The sequence below is a fragment of the Rhamphochromis longiceps genome, linkage group LG5, assembly GCF_057381845.1.
Source record: "Rhamphochromis longiceps isolate RC_006_pf linkage group LG5, R_longiceps_female_GT1.1, whole genome shotgun sequence".
In the NCBI taxonomy this organism is placed as follows: domain Eukaryota; kingdom Metazoa; phylum Chordata; class Actinopteri; order Cichliformes; family Cichlidae; genus Rhamphochromis; species Rhamphochromis longiceps.
In genome coordinates, this window is record NC_140561.1 from 26397999 (window position 1) to 26424185 (window position 26187).

The 26187-nt window shown below is 38.0% G+C and overlaps 1 protein-coding gene across 2 annotated transcripts in view; it reads left to right on the forward strand.

The window, feature by feature from the left end:
- The first annotated feature begins 6393 nt into the window (after nucleotides 1-6393).
- The window catches only part of LOC146670165 (metabotropic glutamate receptor 2-like), a 28251-nt gene continuing 8457 nt past the window's right edge, over nucleotides 6394-26187 (forward strand). Inside the window, exons 1-2 of one of the 2 annotated variants that reach the window (XM_085406947.1) lie at nucleotides 6394-6900; nucleotides 10985-11605. In XM_085406947.1, the coding sequence (XP_085263073.1) occupies nucleotides 11096-11605 (510 nt within the window). In that variant the 5' untranslated portion in view covers nucleotides 6394-6900; nucleotides 10985-11095. The remainder of the gene's footprint in view (nucleotides 6901-10984; nucleotides 11606-26187) is intronic. The other variant, XM_085406948.1, reaches the window with a different exon arrangement.

Consider the following 26187-nt stretch of genomic DNA (forward strand, 5'->3'; position numbering starts at 1 on the left):
TGTCATTACTTTGTTCCTTTATTTTCCAGCACTGTTGTTGTGATTTGGCACTGTATAAATAAAACTGAATTTACCTTTGTTCAAGCTTTGTTGGTAAGGCACATATTTTGATTATAAACTGTACTTCACTTTCAAATGGTGGTGGCTAATGGTGCAAATGTGCAATTACCTTCTTCCTGGCGTCCTCTCACAACCTCTGAGATTGAGGACATGATTACAGTGAGTGTCCAGCCAAGACAAGTAGGCTGACAAATAAAATAAATTTTACTGTGACTGAATGCTCTTTGACTGAATCTAGCTTCCTGCATCCTCTTTCTCTTTTAACCATTCCCACCTTTTTAAAGGTCTGTTTTAATTACAAGACACAGGTTACAGTGTTCTCAAAATACCCTGCGAAACTCAGTGTTTAGCTTTTTTGAGCAACTCTCTATCTACCAACCCAGAGCCCAGTGACACTGTGACACATTTCAACTAGGGACTTGATTGGCTGCTGTGGATGTCCAGGTTGTCTTTTGTTCTCCCAGCTGGTGAGTGCACTGCACTGTGTACTGCTGTACTGCCTTCCTGGCCAGTGAATGTTAATTTCTTCTGCCCAGTTAACCAGAGCTGTCTACTACATCACATAGTATGATGACCTGTTGACTATCATGCCGTTGCCACATGCAAACAACTTCTAGGAGCCACAGGTGAGAAATAGGTAGGGATCAATATAGAATGATCCACTCGCAGTAGAGTATGACAAGTTCTCCATTAAAACTATTATTCCCAATACACTACTTAAAAAAAGGTTTAACTAAATATATTTAATACTTCGGATTCCTCAAAGTAGATATCAGGTGTGCCTTGTTAAAATATAATTGATGAAATTTCTTGATTTCATTATCTTAAATGATTCTGAACTGAACACCTGTTTACAGTTAATGTGACAACACCACCACGTCTTACTGGGTTCAGAGAGGGAGCCATTTCAAGTAGAAGCTTTACCAGGACCAAATCTTGAACTCCAGGTTTTCTTCAGTTATCTGGATAAAATTAGTGGTATAGTAATGGAAATTTTAAGTTGTTTATTAGAGTTATTTTGCTGATAAGCCTTCTTTAAGCTGCAGAATGCCCTGACTTCTCAGGAACAAGGAGGTAGGAAAAAGCAGTCCACCGTGTCCCGTAGATCATTACTGATTCATTAGTTTGCCCTAATGCAAAATAGACTCAGGGGCGGGCTTAATTGGCACAATGCTGAGCTCTCACCTGACATGTGTTCTACAAATAAGATGATCTATAGAGTGTGTTTACATTTTTAATCTAAATGCTGATTACTCCAAAGATGGGGTTACATTCCCCAGGGATAGAGCGTAATGAGATGGATGAGCTGAAAAAGTAAGTCCTGGGAGCTTTCCTCTCTGTCTAACTATAAAACCTCTCTTCTCATTTTATATATGTATATATATATATGTGTGTGTGTGTGTGTGTGTGTGTGTGTGTGTGTGTGTGTGTGTATATGTATATATATATATATATATATATATATATATATATATATATATATATATATATATATATATATATATATATATATATATACACACACACACATATATATATATATATATATATATATATATATATATATATGTGTGTGTGTGTGTGTGTGTATATATATATATATATATATATATATATATATATATATATATATATATATATATATATATATATATATACCACCTAGTTGTTGTAAGTTTGCATTTAAATGCATTTCTTACATCTTATTTATCATTTTTCAAATTTCCAAGTATTATTTCTTCTGGTGAGAGAAAAAAATGGACTCACCGGAGGTATTACTAAGATCTGGGAACATGGTGACATCTCTAAAAATACTCACACGGGACAAGAAGCATCAACAGTGAAATTAGGTTACAGATTTTAAAAACCCGTTAGATAAGCATATTTGGATTACAAAACAAAGGGAAACTACAAATTATAACCTAAACTGTCAGAATTACAGTTTCATTACAGCTGGGCCTCATTCAAATCCAGTATTACAGTACTAAACTGATGTGGTTTTTTTCACATGTTCTTGGCCTCCTGTTTCTGTGCATATCAAAAAAATGAAATTGGGTGGTTGTTAAATTTACAAAATTCAAACTTGTAATGTGCACAAAATAATTTCATGTTTCTGTGGTGAACGTAATTAAATCATGTAGGATCTGCATGAAAACCAGCAACTTAATTTATTCTTGTTGAGATGACATGATACAATCTAGTAAGAGTGGTTAGTTGCCTGGATTCACAAAATTCACAAGATCACACAAGAGTTCAAACCACAGGAAAATCACTGGGGTTAGAAGAGACAGACAACCATACATACACTACGTATATCCCTCAGCTATTTATTGTGGTTTTAAAAATTCTATATAAAGCCTTGTAATCATAGTTTCCCTATTTTTTTGAAGTCTAGATTGACAGCTCGGTGGCACAGTGGTTAGCACTGTTGCCTCGCAGCAAGAATGTCTTGGGTTCAAATCTACCATCTGGCCAAGTGTGCAGTGGGTTCTCTCTGGGTACTCTGGTTAAAGTCATGCAGTAATTAGGGTTAAGCTAATTGGTGTTTCTAAAATATCTGTGAACATGAGGGCAAATGGTTGTCTGTCTCTCTGTGATAGACTGGTGACCTGTCCAGTATTCTGACTCCCACCCTATCAAATTCAAATTCAAATTTTTATTTGTCACGTACACAGTCATACACAGTACGATATGCAGTGAAATGCTTAGACAACTGCTCGTGACCTAAAGAGAAAAAAAAAAGGAAAAGGCTATGAATAAGATAGGAAATAAATATGAAAAATTAAAAAGTGTAAATTTAACTAGGAAGGAATAAAATATAAAAAATTAAGGTTAAAAATGAAATAACTGTACAACACAAATTAGAATGAAGGGTAAATTTAACTGGGAAAGAATAAGATAAAATATATAAATTAAAGTTGAAAATAAAATAACTGTACAACAAAATACACAATACACAGTATACACAATACACAATACACAGTATAGAACTATATAAGAATGTATGAAGAAATATAAATAAATAAATATATATATACACACAATAACAGCAGCTGTACAAGTATTAACTGGAAATGAAGAATAGTGACCAGTGTTGTGCAATCACATCTGTTAGGTCCCAGCCTCACTGCAACCCTGGTAAAGATAAGAGGATGGAGTGCAAGTTATTATAAATCCATTAACATTTTATGTTAACCAGACTCTAGACTTTGTTGAACACTCCAAAAAATAACTCTTTAAATGAACTTAAAATAAATGGATTAATAAATTGATTTCTATTACGAATAAGCATTTTTTGTTGCACTAACGTAATTTGCATGGGTTGGATCAAATCAATTAAAATAAGTTGGACACAACTGTAGTAAAATAGTTGATTCATCATTAATTAATCAAGTTATTCCAACTCAAGTACATTAAGTTGGAATAACAGAATTGCATAATGCTAAAATAAAGCAATTTAATTACGTGGAAATTCTTTCTATGATTTTTTTATGTTCATTCAAAGAGTTATTTTTTTGAGTGTAGTTCTCCAGCTACACAGTCGCACAGAAGAAAAAGCTCGACAGGATTATACAGGTCACCCAGTGGATAGTCAGCTGTCCTCTCACCTCACTTAAAGAGCTGCACAGCTCTCGTCTCAGGAACATTAATAAAATCCTTCGTGAACGTCTTTCGGACAGACGTTTCAGATCCATAAAGACAAAAACTAGCAGACTAAGGAGCAGCTTTTATCTCTCAGCCATCACCATGCAGAAAAGTGTTAGGTTCAATCAGGACCAACATACTCTTCATGTACAATGTTTACAACCACAGATTAATACTGGTGTTACATCAACACCGGCAAATAGGAACTGCGTTGTGTTTGTATGTATTTATGTGATGTCACCTGCAGCAGTGATATATAATCCTACAAAAGCACATGCTAATATTGAGTATGGCCAAAGTTTCAAATAATGGAGTCAGCATGTGTACAAGAAATCCTCGTGAGCCAGAACCTCAACCTTCAGGCTGCTATAAATAGCTCAGTTTCTGACAGTTTTTTTCTACTCTTGGCTTGAAATGATGCCAGTGAGAGGGGATGTCCTTATTAGGGTCATCTCAGGCACATAGCTCTTGCTGTGAGCACAGCATCCCCATCCACCTGCTGCTTAAACCTTATGGTTCAAGGGAGGGTGGTCTCAAATATAGAAAAGATAAGATTGCTTCCTCTAGACATTTGATGAACTGGATCTGCACCAAGTATGAGAGATATAAAGGCTGTGAACCATGTAAAGCTGCTGTAGTGAAGTCCAAGATTGAGGAGCTGAAAATGGGCATTGTAGGTTCCCTTTAGGCACAAATAAACACAGAGAATGGGAACTTAAACCTTGACTTTTATTTTACACGGGAGCCTTAGGTCATTGAAACTAAAGCAGTGATATCATGTATCATATAAAAGTCTATATTGTTAAACTAAACAGTGTTGACAATGAGGTCTGCATATTTTCAAAAAAATGGTTTAACCAGCTTCTTCTTGCCTTCATTAAATTGGGTTTAGAAACAGAAGTGAAAGACAGATACCATCTTAATGACTGGAAGCACAAGCTTTCTGTTTTTGGGTGAACTGAATATTTAAAAGCTACTAAGCCTGATTTCCTCTGCTGATAAAAATGTTGTGGAGGAAGTGCAGCATAGAGGCCCAAGTTGTGGGTACATAAGAGTGACTGACTCAGCTGAGGTAAAAGTAATCTGATCAGAAGATATTTGTCCATTTCTTATCTGTGACACCTACACCTACGTCTGTCTGTGAGATAGTGTTTTCTTCAAGTAAGATTGCATTTCCATGTGTGTGGACATTAACAAAACACTAAAAGAACCGATGTGGATGTGGACCGATAGTTTTGTCATCATTACAAAGAGACAAGTGGTCTGATTTTTGTGCAATGGCCAGTGGCTGGGAGCACTTTCCCTCTGTCCTCTGTAATTTTGCTTGGCATTAATTGGCATGTTCCTATATAAACTCTGTATTCCGCCCACATGCCCTCAACTATTGTAATGTAAACTACAATTCTATTTCAGGGAAGAAAATTGGTCCCTTTGTGTTAGCTGAGGGAATTATGCAACAAGCTGCACCCGCTCGTCATTTTAATTGCCACTGTACACAGGAAAAGTTCGCCTTTTGCCAACCCCTAACTGCAAAGTAGCTTATTAATCCACAAATTAAAAAAATGCAAACGGTGAGATGTGTTTTATATGTGTGGGTAAGTGGCGAATTGCAGTGGAGCTGAATTCATTCAGAATTAATTTCATCTTCCTCCCTGAATATCACCGGATTTAACTGCAACCGGTTGTGCAGCAGGCTGAATTGTGAACACACAATCCAAGCTGGTGCAGCACATTTTTCCCCCTTGCACTTCTCCCTAATTGTACAACAGGAATGTTGCTGATGTAATATTGTTTTGGTACACATGGAAAAGTGCATAGTTTGTAGCACAGATGTGTGTCTCTAAAAAATGTTTTGCCATAGAACTGTATGTAAAGCTAGTCTTAATTAGCAACAGACTTTGAAGTTCCCCACTTCTGGCTGCACAGACCTTAAAGTAGCCAAATTAATAGTGATAATTAGCGCAGAGAGTCAAGAAAAAGTTTATGTGTATTCACACATGTAACAGCACAGCAAGGTTAGTTATCTGGAGAAAAATGAAATATGCCAACTTTTAAATGATATCTATTGTGTATGTGTATAGTGAACGGGGGAGGGGGGGGGGGGGGGGGGTGCTTTATCCAATGAAAAACCAACTGTGCATCCAACCTCTTGAGTTTGTGAAGTGCTGTGGCACTCAACTGGAGTGTGATTCAGTTTTAATGAGATGGAGGTGAACAAGGAGCTGGCCAGCCTTCATAGAGTGGTTAAAAAACAAAAACAAAAAAATAAAACAACGTTGATGCTCATTTTCCTTTTAAAAAAATCTTGCTAAATTTAGCAGAAGACATCCGGTTTATATAATCTATGCGAATCACCTTTTTTCTTCTTCTTTTCGGTTTATCATTAAAAATGACATTGACACTATACAAGCTCAGCTCCACATGAATAAGTCACTTGACCTGTTTGAGAAGTTGATGCACCTTTTTATCCTTTAGTCCTGCAGAAAGAACAGTGAAAATTATTATAGTTATACATTTATTTATTTATTTATTTTTACAAATAAGAGCGACTCAAAATAATGACACATCTTTCGCTGCTGTGGCTCCCTTCACTGACTTGCAAACAAACGCTGTATGAAGCATCGTCAGGTTTCTGAGACGAGCACGGTGTCGACTCTCGCACTCATTATCTCTGTGGAAGAGCTGCGAGTGGCTGTGCGTCTCTGAGCCGATGGGCTACGGCAGGGTTTTCTCAGCGCCGCTTGTTTTGAAGTTAATTTGACGAACTTTCCGAAGAGAAGCGACGTTCAATATGAAATGTAACGTTAAAAAATGCGCGGTTATGATTTAATTTAGACTCACTTGCCTCTTAGTCCTGCTCGCTGTGAGAGACAAAGAGAAGCCTTCGGTCCTTCTGCTGCGCTTGTGGATGGATATATGAGCACTTGGGCGGTAGTCTACGGGCTCGTAGTCACTGTGGCTGGCAGGCACAAGTTGGGGGGCACCGAAAGGAGTTTGTAAGACTTACCAATGTGAAGAACACTTCAGAACCAAGGACAGATCCAAACCGATGCCTGGCAAAGATGCCCAAAGTGAACAACATCTGGAATCTGCTCGTCACATGAAGCTCTTCACGTTTCTAACGTACTGAAGCTCGGCTTGCGCAAAGAAACCCTTCAAATCCATTCGGGAAGAAACACCTAGTGCTACTAACAGGTAAGAAATGGTCCCTTCATAATTTTGATGTTATACTGACGGTGGGTTTAACACAGAAAGTACTTTGTGTCTTTCCTATCTGACGTGATTTTGCATTTTTATTTTTTATTTTTTTTGTTACAAAGTCGTCGCCCCCCCCACCCCCAGCATGTATCCCACAGCCACAACATTACTCCCAACAGGTCCGTTATTATAATACCTTATCAGCAGTTCATGATTTTCCCAGCATTTATCCCCATTCCCCCTCTCACAAGCCACATCTGATGCACCAAAGTCTATTTGTCAACACAAACCAAAAATAGCAGGAGGAGACTTTCTTTCACTTTATTATCAGCCATCCCAATACCTGCGTGTTACTGTGGAGGTGCTAGCATTTCCCTGTATGAATATGTGAAGTTGTAATCCTGCTTGACCCGAGTGTATTCACTGTCTCAAATAAAAATTACATAATTGAGTGAAGCAGAGATTCCTCTCAAACCAATCAGGGCTTTTGTTTTTGTACAGCGCCATAAACAATGTGGTTCGACCCTAATGTGGGAAGTAATTCAGCTGGTAAATGTATCGAGTCATTGCAAAAAGTGAAGAAAGTGTTTTTGCTTTGGAATCATCCACATATCTCACGCATCATATTGTTATGACAGGAGTCAGACAGGAGTGATGGGGTAGGATTTACCTCAAAGGTAAGTTACTTATTATGGGAGACACCACCACGGTGTCTTGATGGATGTTATGTATTTTATCATCAGATGGTGTCAGCATGCTCACCAACATGCTCACCAAGAGGAAACAAAGAAAATCTGCTCTAGCACGTGTAATTCTTACATCTGTCCTTTGTCTCCCAGTCTAAGTGTGACCTATGAATAAACATACTGACAGGGCATTATTTTATTATTTTATTTTATTTTGTAAAAATTAAACAACTGCACTATTTTTTTTCTGAAAAATACGCATTTATTTCACATTCAAACACAATCAGCTGGCTGCTGGCCACCACAGAGGGATCCTAATTCCTTCAGCTGACAAGTCCAGGTGGAGGGATAAACTGGGTCCCCAGTGGAGATTATATAATGATGGGAATCATAAGACGAGCTACTGAGGTTGCAGTTTTCTCTTCTTTTTGTAGTTCATTTTCATACGTAGAGATCTGATGCTTTGAAGTGGATGATTTGTGTATTGTCTTCTGACTGAAACCTTCAGTTTTTGACAGTTTATTATCTGATGTTATATAACACTGTAACCTCTAAACTTTAAACCTAAATCTAGTTTTTAATCAGATAAGCACAGAAAAGTAGTGTTTTAAATGTCATAGGACAAGTACGCTGTTTAGGCTGTCATACTCACCCGGCTTAATGATTCATGTGCAGTGGATCGGGCTCTAAATTAAATGTCACATCGAGTACTTTTCAATAAAACTGCATGCAGACTGTGTCTACTCTTCAAATTTTGAGTTGTGTCACCATTTTAAACAATTAAAAATATAAATTATTGTTTTATAACAATTATTTTTCAGTCTGTACCTGATGATAACAAAAAAGGAGGTGCATTCATTTCTTCAGCTCATTCGCCAGACATAAATAACACTGTACTTCTGCGTAGATAATATGATTATACCTGCCAATCACCATCACTGCTGAAAGGAACTGGGTGGTGAGTCATTTTTTACACATTAGTTATACCGGGATAAGGAGTAAGGACAATAAGGAATAGTGTTCTCAAAGCCTCTTTATGCTAATGTTGGAGAAATCCTCTGTGCTGGGCAGGAGCAGTAATGCATTAGCTGATGGTTCAAAGCTGAGTAAAGCACGCCGTCTTTTCTTTTTGAACTTGCCTTTCAGAGGGAATATTGTGCGCAGACAGCTGGGGAGCGTGTGACTCTCTTGGCTGCTCAGTGTGAGTGTGACAGCCGTTTCAAGATAGTTTTAATGATGTGATCGAGGCCTGATAAAAGCTACTTTAGCAGATGTTGTTGTTTTAATTCTCATGTAAGCTGATAATACTGCTCCCATTTAAAGAATGTATGCAAATAATTGGAAGAAATTTGATTTTAATAGCTGTCCACTTCAGCCACGCCAGCATTTCTTTGCAGTTCTTAGAGGTTTTAGAAGAGCTTCTGCATCTCTAACCTCACTTTAGCTTAGTTTGTATTGACCAGCCTAATTGGCTGTTCCTTGTTGCACCATTAATTCATACTGTGACCTAGTCTCTGCAACCAGAAAGCCCCCATCTGCTCAACAGACAGCACTGAAGACCAATTAGACTCTTAAAGTTGAGCTCTCCAAGTTGATTTCTCACCTTGCTTCTAATAATAGGGCAAATGTGTTGCAGCAGTCCCATACACCTGCACGTAGTGTTCAAGACACACAGCAGACATGAGACAGAGGCTGTAACTTTGTATATTACCACATGTAATTTAGTTTGATGGGTACAGATTCATCAATGCACCATAAGATTTCCCCACCCCTAATCTGATGTAATATTTATCTGGTAAGAAATTTGGCATTCATTACACTTTTTGCTCCTCATTTTCACTCAAGAGATGCTTGTGCTGTCACAGGATATTCCTCACAATATCCTGTGTGATTCACAGTATCTTGTGTATCCTGAAGTGTTCAAAAGCATGCACGCACGCATGAACTTATGCTTGTGTCGCTGGTGTTTTTGGAACCAGTCCCTGTGAACCCCACTGTGACGGTTTTCTGCCTCTGTGAGCACAGGAAACAGGACACACTCAGACTCAATGAAACGACTGTTGATAGAACTGCCAATAAAAGAAGTGTCAATGCACGAGCATCTTTTTTTATACAGTATTATAATGTAAGTAACAACACTGTGTGACAGAAGGGGAAAAGTCAGTAATACGCTTCCCACTGTGTCTTAAAGGAGAACGTAGCGGCAGCACATCGCCTAGTCCAAACTGCTGCCAAGCTCTGTGGGTTTACCAGCGTGACTCCTCTGATAGCTCAACTTCTATTTAAAAAAGGAAAAACATACCCACAGACAATTTTTGTTGATATTATGTGCCATTGTTACATCCCTCAGAGCTTTCTGTGAGTAATACTGCTGAAATATAAGCTCTGATAAGAAATTCTGATAGTATTTGCAGAAAAAGAAAAGTAAACCACAAGTCTTTAAAAATACATTCCAGAGTATGAATCTACTTTAATCTATGTGTTTGTTCTGAACTATGCATTTGATAAATGTGATTAATAATTGTGTTTGGAATAAATACGATTGGCTCTCTAAGAGCGCTGTGATTGAACCTGCCCACCTAATCAGACAACCCCCGGTGGATCTTACTTCAACATGATAGGAATATATTAGCATACATGTCTCTCTGCCCACTCCCCTGCAGTCCAACCCTTATTTTTTACCCACCATGTTTCCATGGCAACCACATCCATTGAGGAGAATCACCGTGTATGTGATATCTCCGTTGCCTGGAAATTATGCTTCAGTCAAGAGGTGCCTTAAATATCAATAAATGTTTGATGTGGTCACTTGAAGGTGGTAACACTGAGTCAGTCTTTCAGATAAAATTTTATTTATTTCACACTGGAACTGCTGAGACTCTGACTAAAATATTAAGGTCTTCTGTTTCACTTCAGAAAGTAAATTCTAAGATTAATGGCTGTGTTTCAGCCTTCAGATAGAATTCTTAAATTTAGAGTCTTCAATAAAACCATTTCTCTGTAGTAATTATATAGACTCTAAGTCAGGAAAGTTAAGAAAAAGGCTTGTAGTTCAGGTAAGAATCAGTTAAAAAGATAAGAGAGAAAAAGCATGACTGTTCATATCTTTGAGTAAACCTGTGAGCAAAAAAGTGACCAATAGGCCTCTGACCCATATTTAGTTCAAGAATTTCATTGACATTGGGCAAGGACGTTACATTTTACTCCACAGGAATAGGATACAAATGTAATAGATAGATAGATAGATAGATAGATAGATAGATAGATAGATAGATAGATAGATAGATAGATAGATAGATAGATAGATAGATAGATAGATAGATAGATAGATAGATAGATAGATAGATAGATAGATAGATAGATAGCATATATTAATTTTCCCCCTTTTTTTTAAGGAAAGATGCTGCACTCACTGACAGAGGACTTGAAAGACATCTGCCTCCAAATTGTGTGAACCTCTTCTGCTCTCCACTTCAACCTGCTAAATCAAGCTACCTGGTCCTGCCATGCTGAGTGCAGTGCTCTGCCCCAAGTCGCAGGCCAATTCTGCACATTACTGGCCTCTCCATGTGTTCCTTCTCGAGCTGCTGATACCAGGAGTCCTGCCTAGTATTTCCAGACTGCCCCCTTCAGCCAAACGTGAGATCATCGTCGATGGGGACTTGGTGATTGGAGGCCTGTTCCCGGTGCACGAAAAAGGCGATGGAATGGAAGACTGTGGTAAGATCAACGAGGGGAGAGGGATCCAGAGACTGGAAGCCATGCTGCTGGCACTTGATGAGATTAACTCCAGCGATCGCATCCTTCCTGGTCTCCAGCTGGGGGCTCACATCCTGGACACCTGCTCGAAAGACACTTATGCTCTGGAGCAGTCGCTAGATTTTGTAAGAGCATCCCTCACTAAGGTGCACGACCCAGGTTTCATCTGCCCAGACGGCTCGAGACCAATTCAAAATGAGGTTCCACTGGCCATCTCAGGGGTTATCGGAGGATCTTACAGTGATGTTTCAATTCAGGTGAGTGTGCAAATGTATATTAACCTTTGTTTAGTGTATCAGTTGCACTTGCATGCCTTTACTGAAAACTGTGACACATGCAAAATTGCCATGCCACTGTACTAAGATAAATAGTATACCATATGGTATAGCTATGGTACATCATGTGGGTTTTCTACGTCTTGTACTGACCTCATCTGGGATGAGGGGTTGAGGTGCTAAGTTATCAGCCTATGCTAGCAAGCATGGTTAGCAAGGTGCATCCATAAACTGCATGGGTCCATTGCAGAAACAGAAATACTTGCTTATTGGTCCCCATCTAACGCATGCAATTATATTTTTAGAATTACAGTTAGCAAAATTGGACCACAGACTTCCTGGATGATCTGTCAAAATTAGCCTCTGGTAATTATCTTCTTTGTCTATGGGGCTCTCACCAAAACAAAGTCCTAATGTTTCTTTAAGTGTGTAAGTGTATATGTAGTCTTTTCAGTTGATTGCGTTTTGTCTGCATCTGTAATCAAGTAATTTGTTATTTCAAGAGCAAATATTTTGCAACTTAACACTTGTACGCCTTTAAAAAAAACTTGTTAATTCACAATATTATTCCAGTTATTTATTTTGTGAGCATGCATTGTGTTACATGGGGGTGGATGCTCATTCACATGTTGAAGTTGCTAAAAGAATCCTTGCATCTCCACTTTTCACAAGCTGTAGAATTGAGCCTTCAGTAGAAGAGGTTTCTCTTTGGCTGGAGTAAGAATTTACTGAGATTATTTTGTCTGAAGCATCAACATTCACAGACACATCAATCACTTTGTCAGCAACTTCATTTCTGCCTTGCAAGGAAAACTGACCTTTCACACATGTATGAAAGGTTGCTAGAGGCAGTTCATCTGACCATAATTAATTAACTCTGATTGCCCGTACATGACATAATTACTGAAGCACTCAGTGTTAGCAAGACAAAGTGCTCAGGAATAATTTGGTTACACACACACACACACACACACACACACACACACACACACACACACACACGCACGCACGCACAATATGTGGCGAAGCCTTGGGTAAACTATACACAAGTAAAGATCATCTCTATTAGCCTTAGGGGTGCGGCAACATGATCACATTTGAGTTCAGATAATAACTGGACCAATGTTTTCCAGTTTTTCGCTTGTTACATGATAAGCATCATTAATCCAGCTAATAGTCATTTATTATACACCAATATTTAATTAATACTGACTGAAATGATAAAATAACTCAAGTTCTGCTTTTTGATTTTGGGGTTCATCCTGTTTTGTGCCTCCTAAGATTTTGTGTCATGCGATCTGTTAAGTACAACAGTGGAATCTTTGCCACAGGAACCTTTTCAGTGTGTCACAAAGTATTTGTAGTACATGTTCACCTCTAATGAAAATGCTATTGTGGTTTTCCAGAAATATCACTGCTCTGCCCTCTAACTTGTTTTGAGCAGTTGAAACACTACACTGTGGGGAACTTCAGATTTGTTTGTTCAAACAGTACAGTTCCATCACATTTAATTAAAAGTTGGTGACACAGTGAAGATCACCAGTTTTAACAGCAACTTTCTACAGGCAATGTCTATCCACTTTTTTCCTCAGTCAAAGGACCTCAAAGCATAGCATCCTGGCTGCCGGGATTATCCTGGATATTTGTCTCAGAGAAACCCAGCAATAATAAAATACAATGAAAACACAAACAAACAGAGGCACTGGCTTTTGCCACAACACAAAACCTCTTAGGCATTAGGAGACTCATTGTACAGGAGTAACAATATCCTTGTCATGATAAAACGGCAATAATCATTTTATGCTTTATAACAAATTGTTTCATTGTCTGCTAAATCTTTTAGGTTTCTCACTACTTATAGCTACCTTACATTGCAGGAACTTGGTGAAGGTGAAAGTTAACTTACTTGAACAGACTCCTTTCCTCCATTCTTCCTACATTCCTGTCCAAATTCAGCCAGTAAGCAATGAGTCCATGCTCAGCAGTTTTTTGTGGCTGATGAGAAGAACTTACTGTGGAATAGGTACTTTTTCTCCTCTGCAAGGTACTGCAGAGGCAGTTTGACTAGGCACAAAAGGTTATGGTGGCCTAAAAAGCCCGTTAGTTCCTGTGGTGGAAACCAACATTATGTTTCACTGGTTCACGGATTTATGTATGTGACTAATGAAACAGTTTTGTTTCATTCAGTAACATCTCTATTCAGTTATATTGCTGATTCATATTTTTTGTGTCTAATTTGACCACTGGATGCTGTGGCTTTGCTTTTCAAACAAAAAAAAGCTTCTTTCAGCTTTTCTAAAGCTAATAAAAACCCTTTCTTGTAACGTGTTTAAGTAGTCTTCAGGAATAGTTCTTCAGGTTTCTTGAAGGACAGAGCTTTTCATTTGATATTAGTCACAACCTTGATCCCAAACTGCTTCGGTAATGTTGATATCCAGGCTCTGGGGAGGCCAGTCCATGACTGGTAGTCTTCTGTTGTTTATTTTTCTATCCTGGTATGTTTCTACTCTGTTGGCAGTGTGTTTTGGATCACTGCCATGGTAAAAAAAAAAAAAAAAAAGAAGAAGAAATGTCAATTAGATGCTTTCCAGATGGTATTGTATGGTGGATCAAAATCTGGCAGGACTTTTATGTGTTCATAATTACATCAATTTTGACAAGATCCCCAACACCACTGGCTGAAATGCAGCCCCAAACCACGACAGAGCCTCTGTTGGGTTTTTCAAAAGGTTATAGACACTCATTTTTCTACCTTTCTCCTGACCTCTTCCACACATACTGATGATAACACTGATGATTAGGGTGACTGATGATTAGTATAACTCCATAAGTGTTAACTGTTGATTTTCCGTCCAATTTGAAAAACCCAGCTTTGCCTTCTAAACTGACTCGTTACTGTGCTAAATTCAATAATTGCATTACAGTTCATGTTGTTACTTGCACTACAAAGTCTCTTCAGTCATCGACACACTGCCAATAGAAAGAAAAAAAATCAAGCACATTTTTCATCCTGTGGGTTTGCTACAATCAGCTTATTTCAGTTTGTGTGCTGGGTGGAGGAAAGTGGTGGAGTGATCTACAGTTTTTAAGAAGTGGCAATATGGACAGTACTTTTATTTTGATTGCATGAAAGGTCAAGAGTTTGATGGTGAAATTCAGACTGCATCCAGGACAGAAACAATTGCACTGTTCTGCTAACAAAACATCCCTCTTGGCAAGCAAAGCCAGCATGCCAAAACAAAGTCAGCCAAGAACCCAGAATTACATTAAACTTGAGTGATGCCTATCCCAGTGCAGCAGCCAGAACCTGAAACCACAACAGATAACAAAGACTGTGATGAGTGATCACCTGTAGCTGCAGGTTTATAGTGTTAACTGGTTATGATATAATCTGTCAAGTCAATTTCTGCAGTAACGTATAACAAATATAGCAAGTAGTGTAAAATATTACTGTTATGAGTTAATGTACTGTTTTACATTAATGAAAAGCAACAGCAGCTTTTGCTCCCTGTTTCCCTTCCTTAAGAATGGCTTCTTGAAAGCCATGCTTCAACTGAGGCCATTTCTGTTGAGGCTTCAGTGAACAGGACATGCTGGATTCCCCCCCCCCCCTATTATACATGACTTTCAGACACTGTTTATTGGCTGTGGATAGTTTTTTGACCTGACAATTCTTCCTTTGTCAGTTCAAGTAAATTCAATTCAATTTTTTTATGTAGTGCCAAATCACAACAATAGTCACCCCAGGGTGCTTAATGTTGTAAGATAAAGATCCTACAATAATAGAGAGAAACCCCAACAATCAGACAACCGCCTGCCTATAAGCAGGCAATTTGATGACAGTGGGAAGGAAAACCTCCCTTTTAATACAAAGAAATCTCCAGTAGAACCAGGCTCAAGGAGGGGCAGTTATCTGCTGTGACTGTTCGAGGGTGATGGGAATGAGCTAAGATAAAAGACATGCGCTACTTGTCCTCTACTTGTCAACTTTCCTCAAATTTAATAATGACAAACTGCACACCATGCTGAGATATGCCAAGTTTTTTGGCTAATAGCTCTTTGGGAATCACGTTGTTGAAGCAGAAGTACAGTTTTATGCCTGTCAAACTGTGGTGTCCATGGTATTTATTTATTTTTTTTGTAGATTAAACTAACAAAATGGGAACAAATTATGTGTTTGCGAAAGGCTGCTAGCGTCAAAGTGACTAATGATACAATTTAAAATTGGTTCTTTGCCAAGTTGCTTATTATCTGTTGATACAACACTTGTCCATCCCTTGAGTTAGGTGCCTTTTTTATGTTTGAATGATTCATAGGTCTGTACTAAGCAACAAACAAAGAAAAACATTAGTCTGAACGTGAGTCAGCTATAAGAAAATGAGTGAAAAAGCAACCAATGTCCAAAGTAAAACAAAGATCAAGACTTTTGTGTAGTACTCTAGGTCACTTACAAAGCTTCGTATTTTAACTTATAAATATCACGTGTCATCACTTCAATAGAAAAAGTCATCAGTAATGTTTGCCATAGTGTCAAGCCAATGTTATAAATAACTGAATCCTTTATCCTTTATAACTGCAGGCTGTATGGTTTTCACTTTGAAATCTAGTATTTCTTTAAATATAAAGTATGACAGCTGAACTGTCTCATTTTGCATATCACCATGCATTGAGGAGTATAGATAACACTGAGTTGTGCTACAGCCAGAATATGATCCAACCTTAGCTAAGTTCTTGCAGAGATGAATGCTTCGTCAGAGTGTGTTAAAGCTGAATGGAGAGTTCGACAGAAAGGGACTGAGGATATCCAGCACCATGTTATAATCTTCTAAAGCCTTCATTACACTCAGGGCTTCCTTTCATAGTAATGTTGATGATGCCTTGACAAAAGAACAGCTTGTTTTTTGTCTATTTCCTTGTGAATGAATCTTCAGCAGCCACACAGTCACAAAGGCTAAAAAAGAAACTCTCTGCTTTTTTGTTTTTGTATAAATTTGAATACATACCTCTACTGTCACGATGCTCAACAGTCTCTTTGTGAGTGCCTTCACTTCCTGGGCACTTTAATGAATCGAGCCGTGAGAGTGGCTTGAGGCCCATGGTGGGATTTTTTTGAGAGGTCACTGTCTTCACAGTCCCCATTTATCCCAGAGAAGCACTTTGTGGAGATGAAGGGCATTATAAAACAGAGGAGGATGAGTGCCAGAGACCATCCTGGGGAACTTTGAGAGAAGCTGCTTTTCCCATCTGCGGGATATGTCTCCATTGGCTGGCAGGGATGTGCCCACCTGCGTGTGGAAAAGGCTGATGCTGCCTGTGATAGGGCCAAGGACAAGAGGTGGTAACGATGGTGGGAGATGAGCCAGTTTCTGTTTAGTCTCAAAGGATTTGTTCATAATTAGCCCAGCAACATTTAGAAGGCTTGCATCGCTGCCTTGCTCATCCCAGTGTATTTTGTTGTCTTTGTTATATCTTCTCACAGTTGAGGTTTTTGAAAATAGTTTGCCGTGCCAAACAGGATGTTAGCCATATAGAAGCATCTATGATTCATAACCAGCAGCCCACACATTTTACACCTATGGATTTAGCTTAGCATCACAGAGAAATCATTTAAGAAAGACAATTAAATAATTTTAATGTGTTCCCACAATGTCTTATGCTTGGGTAGCTGAACAATTTAAAAAATGACATTTTCTTAGAGGCATAGCCACAGGTTTATCTTCAACATTAACTTTATGTTGAAGATAAAAAAATGCAACACGCAGAGCTCTGAAGCAGCTCAATCCACTGCACAGACTATATGCACAGCCCAGCTGCTTGTGTCTAATCTACCTACATTAACTCATGTATGGATTGGGAAAAAAGTGTTGTAAATCTTGGGTTACTTTTTTGACATTAAAATTTTTTTTTAAGATGAACCATCCCTGGCATGTAATATGACAATATCAACTTATCTCCCTTCAGTCTCCAGACATCAAGACTGCAGACATCTAAAGGTGTAATATTTTGAAATTATACTCAAAAAACACCAACTAAATCCTTCAAGACCGGTAGATAAACTCTATTTTATCATTGCTGAAGCATCTGGGAAGGTCCTCAATAATTTCAGGTTATAACATCTGTCCCGCCACATATCGATGTTTAATACGTTTGGTGTGCAGTGTTTTATTAACTCTGTCTTTATTCTGTTTCCCCCCGCTCACAGAGTAAGTCAGGTAAAACAAAAAACAAAAACCAACCTTGCTTTGGTGTTAACTTCAAAAGACTTTTGTTTATCATGTGATATTATAGCTGGATATAATATCGGTTATTTTAGAAGTGAAAAGTTTAGCACATTCAGAGAACACATTGCAGCTCTCTAATTAGCACATCAGTATGTCATTCAAAGTGAAGGAAAACATTGTAATGACTGGAAAGCTGGTTCGAGTCAAGACCCACACAGTCAATAATGGTGCTAGCCTATTTGTGCCTCGATGCACTTCCCTTCATCTCGCCCGTCTTAGAGCTGTTGTTTTTTTTCCTACGTAGTATCACATAAATAAAAAATGAGCCTTTACGCAGAACCCGTGGCTGTTATTTAAAATTTAGCGCTGAAGATTGTGTGACAGGAGCACTGCACTTCAGTCTTAATAACAGTAAAAATTGCCAAACCTATCAAGCTGGTTCAGAAGTGCTAGGAGCTAGAAGTGATATATCAAAGCATTATTTTCTAAGAAGGCGATAAAGAGCAGATGTATTCCTGTTCTCAAGTGTGGCTCAAAAGGTTGCTTGTGTGGTGAGTATTGTTTTGCTGGTGGGAGGAAATAATAGGTGTATGTTTAATATGAAGATTTGCCTGTTCCTGAAATAGCTCATGCAAGCAATTCAACAAACAATCCTTTCTGCCTTTGCATCGCCAGCTATATGAGCTGTGATATCAGATTTTGATTACAGCCGGCTGGGATCCACAGACATAAATGCATGCACGACATGGTCTTATATAAAGTACACGTGAATAGGTCTAGCCCTTTGTTTTTGTGGGTTTGTGTGTTTGTATCTGTGGCTTAGTTCAGTTGTTTAAATATGGGTCTGTTTGTGGCCATATATACTTACATTTAGAATCTGAGGTGATAGTGACTTCCTGGAGTGTATTGCCAAATTCAAATCACATAGAACATTATTTGAGGTTCTTGTGCAGTGCCCTGTGCCCTTGTTCACACGAGCTGTTTGGTGAAATGTGGCACTGCATAAGCGTCTGAAAATTAGTTTACTTTTTGATAGTCCCTTTGGATCCTTTACACGCAAGTAGCTGGAGCTGTTTTGCAAAGAAGAATGGGCAAGAAATTCAGTCGCTAGATGAGCAAAGCTGGTAGAGACATACCCTAAAAGACTGGCAGATGTAATTACAGCAAAAGGTGGTTCTACAAAGTATTGCCTCAGGGGACCGAATAATTACACACACCCCACTTTTCAGTTATTTATTTGTAAAAAATGTTTGGAATCATGTATGATTTTCGTTCCACTTCTCACGTGTACACCACTTTGAATTGGTCTTTCACTTGAAATTCCAATAAAATTGATTCATGTTTGTGGCTGTAATGTGACAAAATGTGGAAAAGTTCAAGGGGGGCGAATACCTTTGCAAGCCACTATGTATATATGTATATATATATAGATATATGTGTGTGTGTGTGTGTGTGTGTGTGTGTGTGTGTGTGTGTGTGTGTGTGTATGTGTGTGTGTGTGTGTGTGTGTGTGTGTGTGTGTGTGTGTGTGTGTGTGTGTGTGTGTGTGTGTGTGTGTGTGTGTGTGTGTGTATAGCTCCAAGTGGAAAGAATAGCAAGCAGAAGAATGTTGATTCATCTGAATTGGAGTTTTCAGTTTTGAAGAAGGTTTGGAGAACTGCAGAGAGACTCTGCAGCTGAACACAAGGTTCACACTTGGTGTTGGGTTTGCCATAAGAGAAAAAAAAACTAGACCGAAGTGAACGAACATTTTTAGTGTAAACTATGTGTCTGTTTGATGTTGCACAGTCAATTAAGTCACCACTGGTGTTCTGCTGTTTCAGCTGTCTCTTCACAGTAGAGCAGAACAACTTAGCCTTAGTGCTGCTCCCTCTCAGTGAGTGTTTTGATCAAAGTTTAAACTGCTGCATACATTAAAATGATGCTAAGCTGTTATTTTCATTAACAACCATTTTCTCATATATTTCAGTGCATCGATAAATTATCATATTCAAATGATAGATTGAACATTCAAAGAGCTCCATACAAACTGCTTTCCGATTCATTTACAGTTATATCACTTTTAGGTTTATTTTTCTTTTACCTTTGATGTGTTTTTGCATAGCCTACAAAAAACACAAGGACTTAGTGGAGCTCAGACTTAGTACATTTATTGTTATTGTTGTTCTTTTTGTTTTTTAAAATGACATGTATCATTAATGTAGCAACAAATCTATTCTTATTAAATTAAATGAACTCTATAGTTTGCCCAAGAATTTAATTACCGTGTACTTTTTTAGCAGCTTGATTAAAAATATCAGTAATTAACATGTTTAATGATTTACACTGCATATTTATTTTTGCACTCAACCCTTTCCTATCAATTTCAGTATTTGAATTTAACTAATACAATTCAAATGCATTGTACTTAATTCAGCAGCAAAACCATATATGCACAAATTTAACCTGTGTCATCTGCTGTATCTACTACAGGACTCAGTTTGATCTTTGGGGCTTTCCATCCTGAAACATATTATAAGACATATTAGAAAGTCTCTTCCCATGTTCCAGCTGTTTCAGTTTTTTAATGCTTCCTCCAAATGTGGTCTAAACTACATGATGCATATTACTGACTGAACCAATATTGACATAGATATTCGGCATGTTGGCCATTGTCTAACTACATTCTTAGATTCCTTTACTTTGGCGACTAACTTTCTTCTTGAAATAGAAACACTTTTTTACAGCCCCCCCCCCCCCCCCCCCCCCCCTTTTTTTAATTTGTTTATTTATTTTTTACACACAACGCTACTCAGAACATGTGGTCATGGTTTATTTTTCATGCAATATATTTGATGGAAACTGCTCAGGGAGGGGGCTGTGGTAGACAAAAATTTGCGGAATTAAATGTTGTTTTTTAAATTAACATGAAAAGCAGTCATTCTGTTATATTTTTACATTGAATACTGATGGTGCTCTTTTGGACGTTAATGTTTGAAATATAAGTTACATGACCAACTGGGATAGATAACTGATACATTGTAACTATTCAGTGGACTTACAATACTTAAAATATCTATGTAACTGAATTGCTAGGCCAAAAGAACATAAATAATGACCCTAAAAAAATCTTATACAATCACTAGTCAACAATTTTTTGTATGATAATTTTTCTTTATTATGTTCAAATTTAAAAATCAGAGAAAGGAAGACTTAATTTGAAACATTAGCCCTACATTAGAAATCGTAGCAGGATTGTTTTTCTACATCACACAGTTCAGAAGAAAACTGCACCCAGTTTTAGAGTCCATCTTACAAGGCCAGATCAAAACGTGGAATGGGATGATGTGACATGATCACTTTCTCCAGTACACAATTTCAGAACATTATGATATGTAGATATGTTAGTTTTATCATTCAGCCAAATGTCGGCCTTTGGATGTCTCCACAATCAGATTTATTCAAATTTTTAACAATGTAGCGCACCAGTAGAGAAAAGGTTTATATCTGTTCAACCGTTGCAACTTCTACTCACAGTACTTTCAATATCCTATTCTGAAAGAAAATGAAAATATTACTTGGGGGGCTTTTTTTTTTTTTTTTTTAGTGTTTATTGAAATAGTACAATGAAGAGATGTCACGCAAGCCAAGAGAGAGAGAGAGAGCTGGGAATATACATAGTAAAAGGCTTCAGGGAGGATTCAAACTCAGGCTCTGCAATAGCCTTAGGGTATATGCTTTACCTGATCAATGCGGGAAGCGATAACAGCAGCTCACTTGTGGGATGTATGTCTATATGTGTATATGTAACTTTACCTTTAAGCATTATTAGGTTTCCTACTACTTTGAAGGACAATTTCAAGGTCAGATATAATAAAAGAATTAATATTTGACAATTGCATTTCGCACTTGATAAAGTTCCAGGTCATTTGAGCATAATTTCATCAAAACTGGACGAAAAGTTTAATAATAATAATGATCATCTGAAAAGGAGCACATATCCCCATTTGGGCCATGTTTGCCAAAATTTAAGGGTCGAAATGTATTTCAGTCATTTCAAGTTGCAATTAATCAAATATAATTACCAAAACTTACCAAATATATCATGATAACTGAATACAACCAACAATTTTAAGCATCATTTTCACCTTCAGTCACCCAAAAGTTGTAAAGTTTTACAACATTTAAATAATGATTCAAGGTAATGACATCAGTCAACATAAACATGCCAATGAAATAAATGTTGATTACCAAACAGCTTTCTCTTGACATATAAAGACCTACAGCTTTTTAATAAAAGTATTAGTTTATGTATAAATTGGTAGTCATGAAAGCACTTCCTGTGCAGTATAATAGAGCGTTTTCTCTGTTTTTTCCTGTTAAAGAGATTCTGGCTGGACTAATGAGCCTCCTTAACAACAGAACCAAAACAACCCTTAACTATTTAATGTACTTCCATAATAACTATGATATATTAAAAATAACCTGTAATTCTAATGAGGTCTGTAAACTAATTATGCAAATAATATTGCAGTTATGTAATAATAAACCCGTCCTCAAAAAATAAATGGGCACAGCTCATGTTACTTCTACATCTGGAAAGAGTTTCAATTTAAAGATCGCTCATGATTGGTGGAAAATACCCACCCCTCCCCCAGTTGTAGTTGTGACTGCTGTGTACATATGCTTTGTGAATGTACAATTTTAATTATGATCAGAACTATGTGTAATTTTGGGAATACCTTTGGGCAGTTGATCCAAACAACCTATATTGGTTTGGTTCATCACTAGAGATCTGATTATGGTTGCTTCATATATGATAATATTTCACCTTTCTTCATTATGCACAAACTTAAAAATAAAAAAAGTTCTATATAGAGAAGACTTAATATGAGTTTGACTGAAGTTAAAAGCCTGAGTTATAAGTTTGTAAAATAAGGACCCAGGTCTTAACTAAATAAAATAAATGAGTGTCAGTGAAAGTGTACAGTCCTCCAAAGCTATGTGACTTAATCACAAAATAAAATACAAGTCTAGAGTTTTTGGTGTCTCTTCCTCTGAGCCGGTGCGGTGGGTGTTTCTATCCGACTGAGAGAACAAGTGGGAAATACCACATGAGGATGAACAGACGGTTACTGTCACACACTCCAGTGCCGTCCTGAAAGGTGCGCTGTCAAGCTTCTCCAAGAATCTATTGATGAAGGCCAACTGCCTGTCTAAAAAAACCCTGCAAGAGGAAACTACCTTATTATCATGCAAGTGTGACTGACTGGCTCATTGTGATTGCTGACATGTTAGCTTGCATAAAAGGTGTATATATCCCAGGCAGCATAACCTTAATCAGTGGATTTAATCAGGCATACCTATGTCTCAACAACAGACATATCTCAGTGTAAATAACTGCATGAGACCACACTAAGATCACTGGAAAGAATACTACTGGGTACAGTTTCAATGCCAAAATACATCATATTTACTCTATTTCTCCCCTCAGGAGGTTGTGGTGTATTTTATGCTGCTTCTTAGCTTTTGGGTATTTTAGCTTAACAAGTTTAAGCAGATGGCAACTTGCAGATAGGGATTAGTGTGATTTTTTTAGTCTTAACAGCCTACTGTGGATTGCATTCACAACAACAACTAGTCTCACGTCTGTGTTTTGACCTGATATACATGAGGCACTTTGTTAGTTACACCATGCTAGCACCATATCGATCCCCTTTAGCCAAAAAAACTGTTTTAATTCTTTGTGACATACAGTTACCAAGGTGCTGGAAATGTTACTCAGACACTTTGGTCCATATTTTCATGATGACATTACACAGTTACTGCAAATTTGTTGGCTGCACATCCATGATGTGAATCTTGAGTTCCACCATTTCCCAAAGCTGCTCTATTGGACTGAGATCTGGTGACTGTGGAGGCCGTGTGAATACATTCACTGCCATGTTTATGAAACTAGTTTGATTTGAACTTTGTTGGAAGGCATGTTTTCCTGCGGAGCAGCCATCAGAAGATGGGAGCACTGTTGTCATAAAATGGTTGTTATTGGTCATCAACAATGCTACTGCTAAAGTATCCTCCACACCATAATACCATCCCCACAATGGAGAATCCATACTTTAATGTTGTTTATCTCAACTTCGTGCTTTTGACTTGATTTTTTTCTGGCTCTTGGTTTAAATTTAAGCAGGTTGTCTTTAACATGCCTAAATGCAATGAATTGCTACCGTGTGATTAGCTGATTTGATATGTGCACTATCGAGCAGACAAAGAGGTGGTAAATTAAATTAATGATGGTTAGCACTGTTGCCTCACAGCAAGAAGCTCCTGAGTTCTACTCCACCATCAGGCCAGGGTCTTTCTGTGTGGAGTTTGCATGTTTTCCCCGTGTTTGCATAGGTTCTCTCTGGGTTCTCCGGCTTTCTCCCACAATCCAAAGACATGCTGTCAATGGGGTTAAGTTAATTGGAAACACTAAATTACCCATATGTGGGAATAAATGCGAGTGCGAATGGTCGTCTCTGTCTATGTTAGCCCTGCGACAGACTGGCGACCTCTCCAGGGTGTACCCTGCCTCTCGCCCTAAGACAGCTGGGATAAGACAGCTTATCCTGAAAAGGATAAGCGGATTGATGGATGGATGTTTTTATATATAGCACCAAATAATAATAACTTACAAATAATAACTTACATCTCAAGGTTAACAAAATATTACTGAGTAACATGATCTGGGAACATGCTACATGCAGAACACTGTATACTTGGTGTGTATGCAGGATAATACATATGATTTATATCATCACAGAAAGGACTAATAGCTCTGTTTAGGATTTTGTGAGCTGGAATGAGAGACCTGGGAGACAAAATGGTACTTTAATTGGGGCTTGGAGTTAGTGTAGTAGGTTCCAATTACATACACGGGGATGCCATTGTTTGGAAAGCCTCCAGGCAAACAGTGGTGCTTGAGGGAGGAGGTGGTCACATTGAAGCCCATGGGTATTCACTAATCACCACTGTGTCTCATAGGGGATTCCTGGAAAATGACAAGTTTTTACTGCCTTGCTGCCATGGCACTGTAATACTGTGTGGGAAAATAATTGCCATGAGTTTATGGTATGACTACGACACAGTCGTTTTCTGCAGGCTTGTGTTCAACAAGGATGCCACGCTGAGTTGTCAGTCAAAGATTATCATCTAGCCCTGGTGAACTCAGCAGCACCAGCAATCAGCTCCAGGAGGAAATTAATGTATTATCTGGGTTACATGGGTATCATAAGTCCCAGCAAAATCTTCCCCCAATAACTTGACAGAATGGCTCAAGTGGAGAAAACAGAAAAATCCCACTGATAAAACTCATATCTGTCTGCCATTGTTGCTGTTGTTATCTGCACTATTGTTGAATCGATTTGTGGCACTGGCTGCTGGTGATGTGGATCTCTGACACAATAAGCAGTCTGAGATAGAGAAACACTGAATTGTTGCTGTTTCCACAGCCAGTCTCCACCGCTGAGCTGAATCAGACTATCAGACAGATAGCTAATCTGCACTTAATGGCTCCACTTAAACTACAAACAGAATATACAAGTCAAAAAGTAGAATAGCTTAAAAATATATAAACAAATGAATAAATACTTAATGCAGGACTTATAAGTAAATTAATTAATTTCTACACTTTATTATACAATTTACAGCAAAAACAATGACTCTGCACTCTTCATTATTATTTTGGAACCCATATTTTTGTAATTAAGAATTGATAAAACATCTATGTGTAATGCAAGACAGGTTAAAAAGTACAATTAAAGGAATAGGTATATTTAATAAATTTAAACAAATATGACTGTATGTTTAAAAAATCTTGTTCAACTTTGTAGTGTTGGGAGCACATCAGTGTACGGCTCAAGCCTTTTTCTGAAATTCCAGCAAATAATCACTTGGTTTGTCTGACATACAAAATACAGTGGAGGCACTGTCATGGTGAGGGTCTGCAGTGTCGCTAGTGGTGTTGGGGATCTTGTCAAAATTGATGGACATGAACACAGCAAAGTACCATCAGATTTTGATCCATCATGCAATGTGTCTTTGTGGTAGCATCTTCATTTTCAGCATGAAAATGATCCCAAACACTCTGCCAATGAATTCAATTCAATTTAATTTTATTTATACAGCGCCAAATCACAACAACAGTCGCCTCAACGTGCTTTATATTTTAAGGTAGACCCTTAGACCCTAGAATAATACATACAGAGAAAACCCCAACAATCAAATGACCCCCTATGAGCAAGCACTTTGGCGACAGTGGGAAGGAAAAACTCCCTTTTAACAGGAAGAAACCTCCGGCAGAACCAGGCTCAGGGAGGGGCG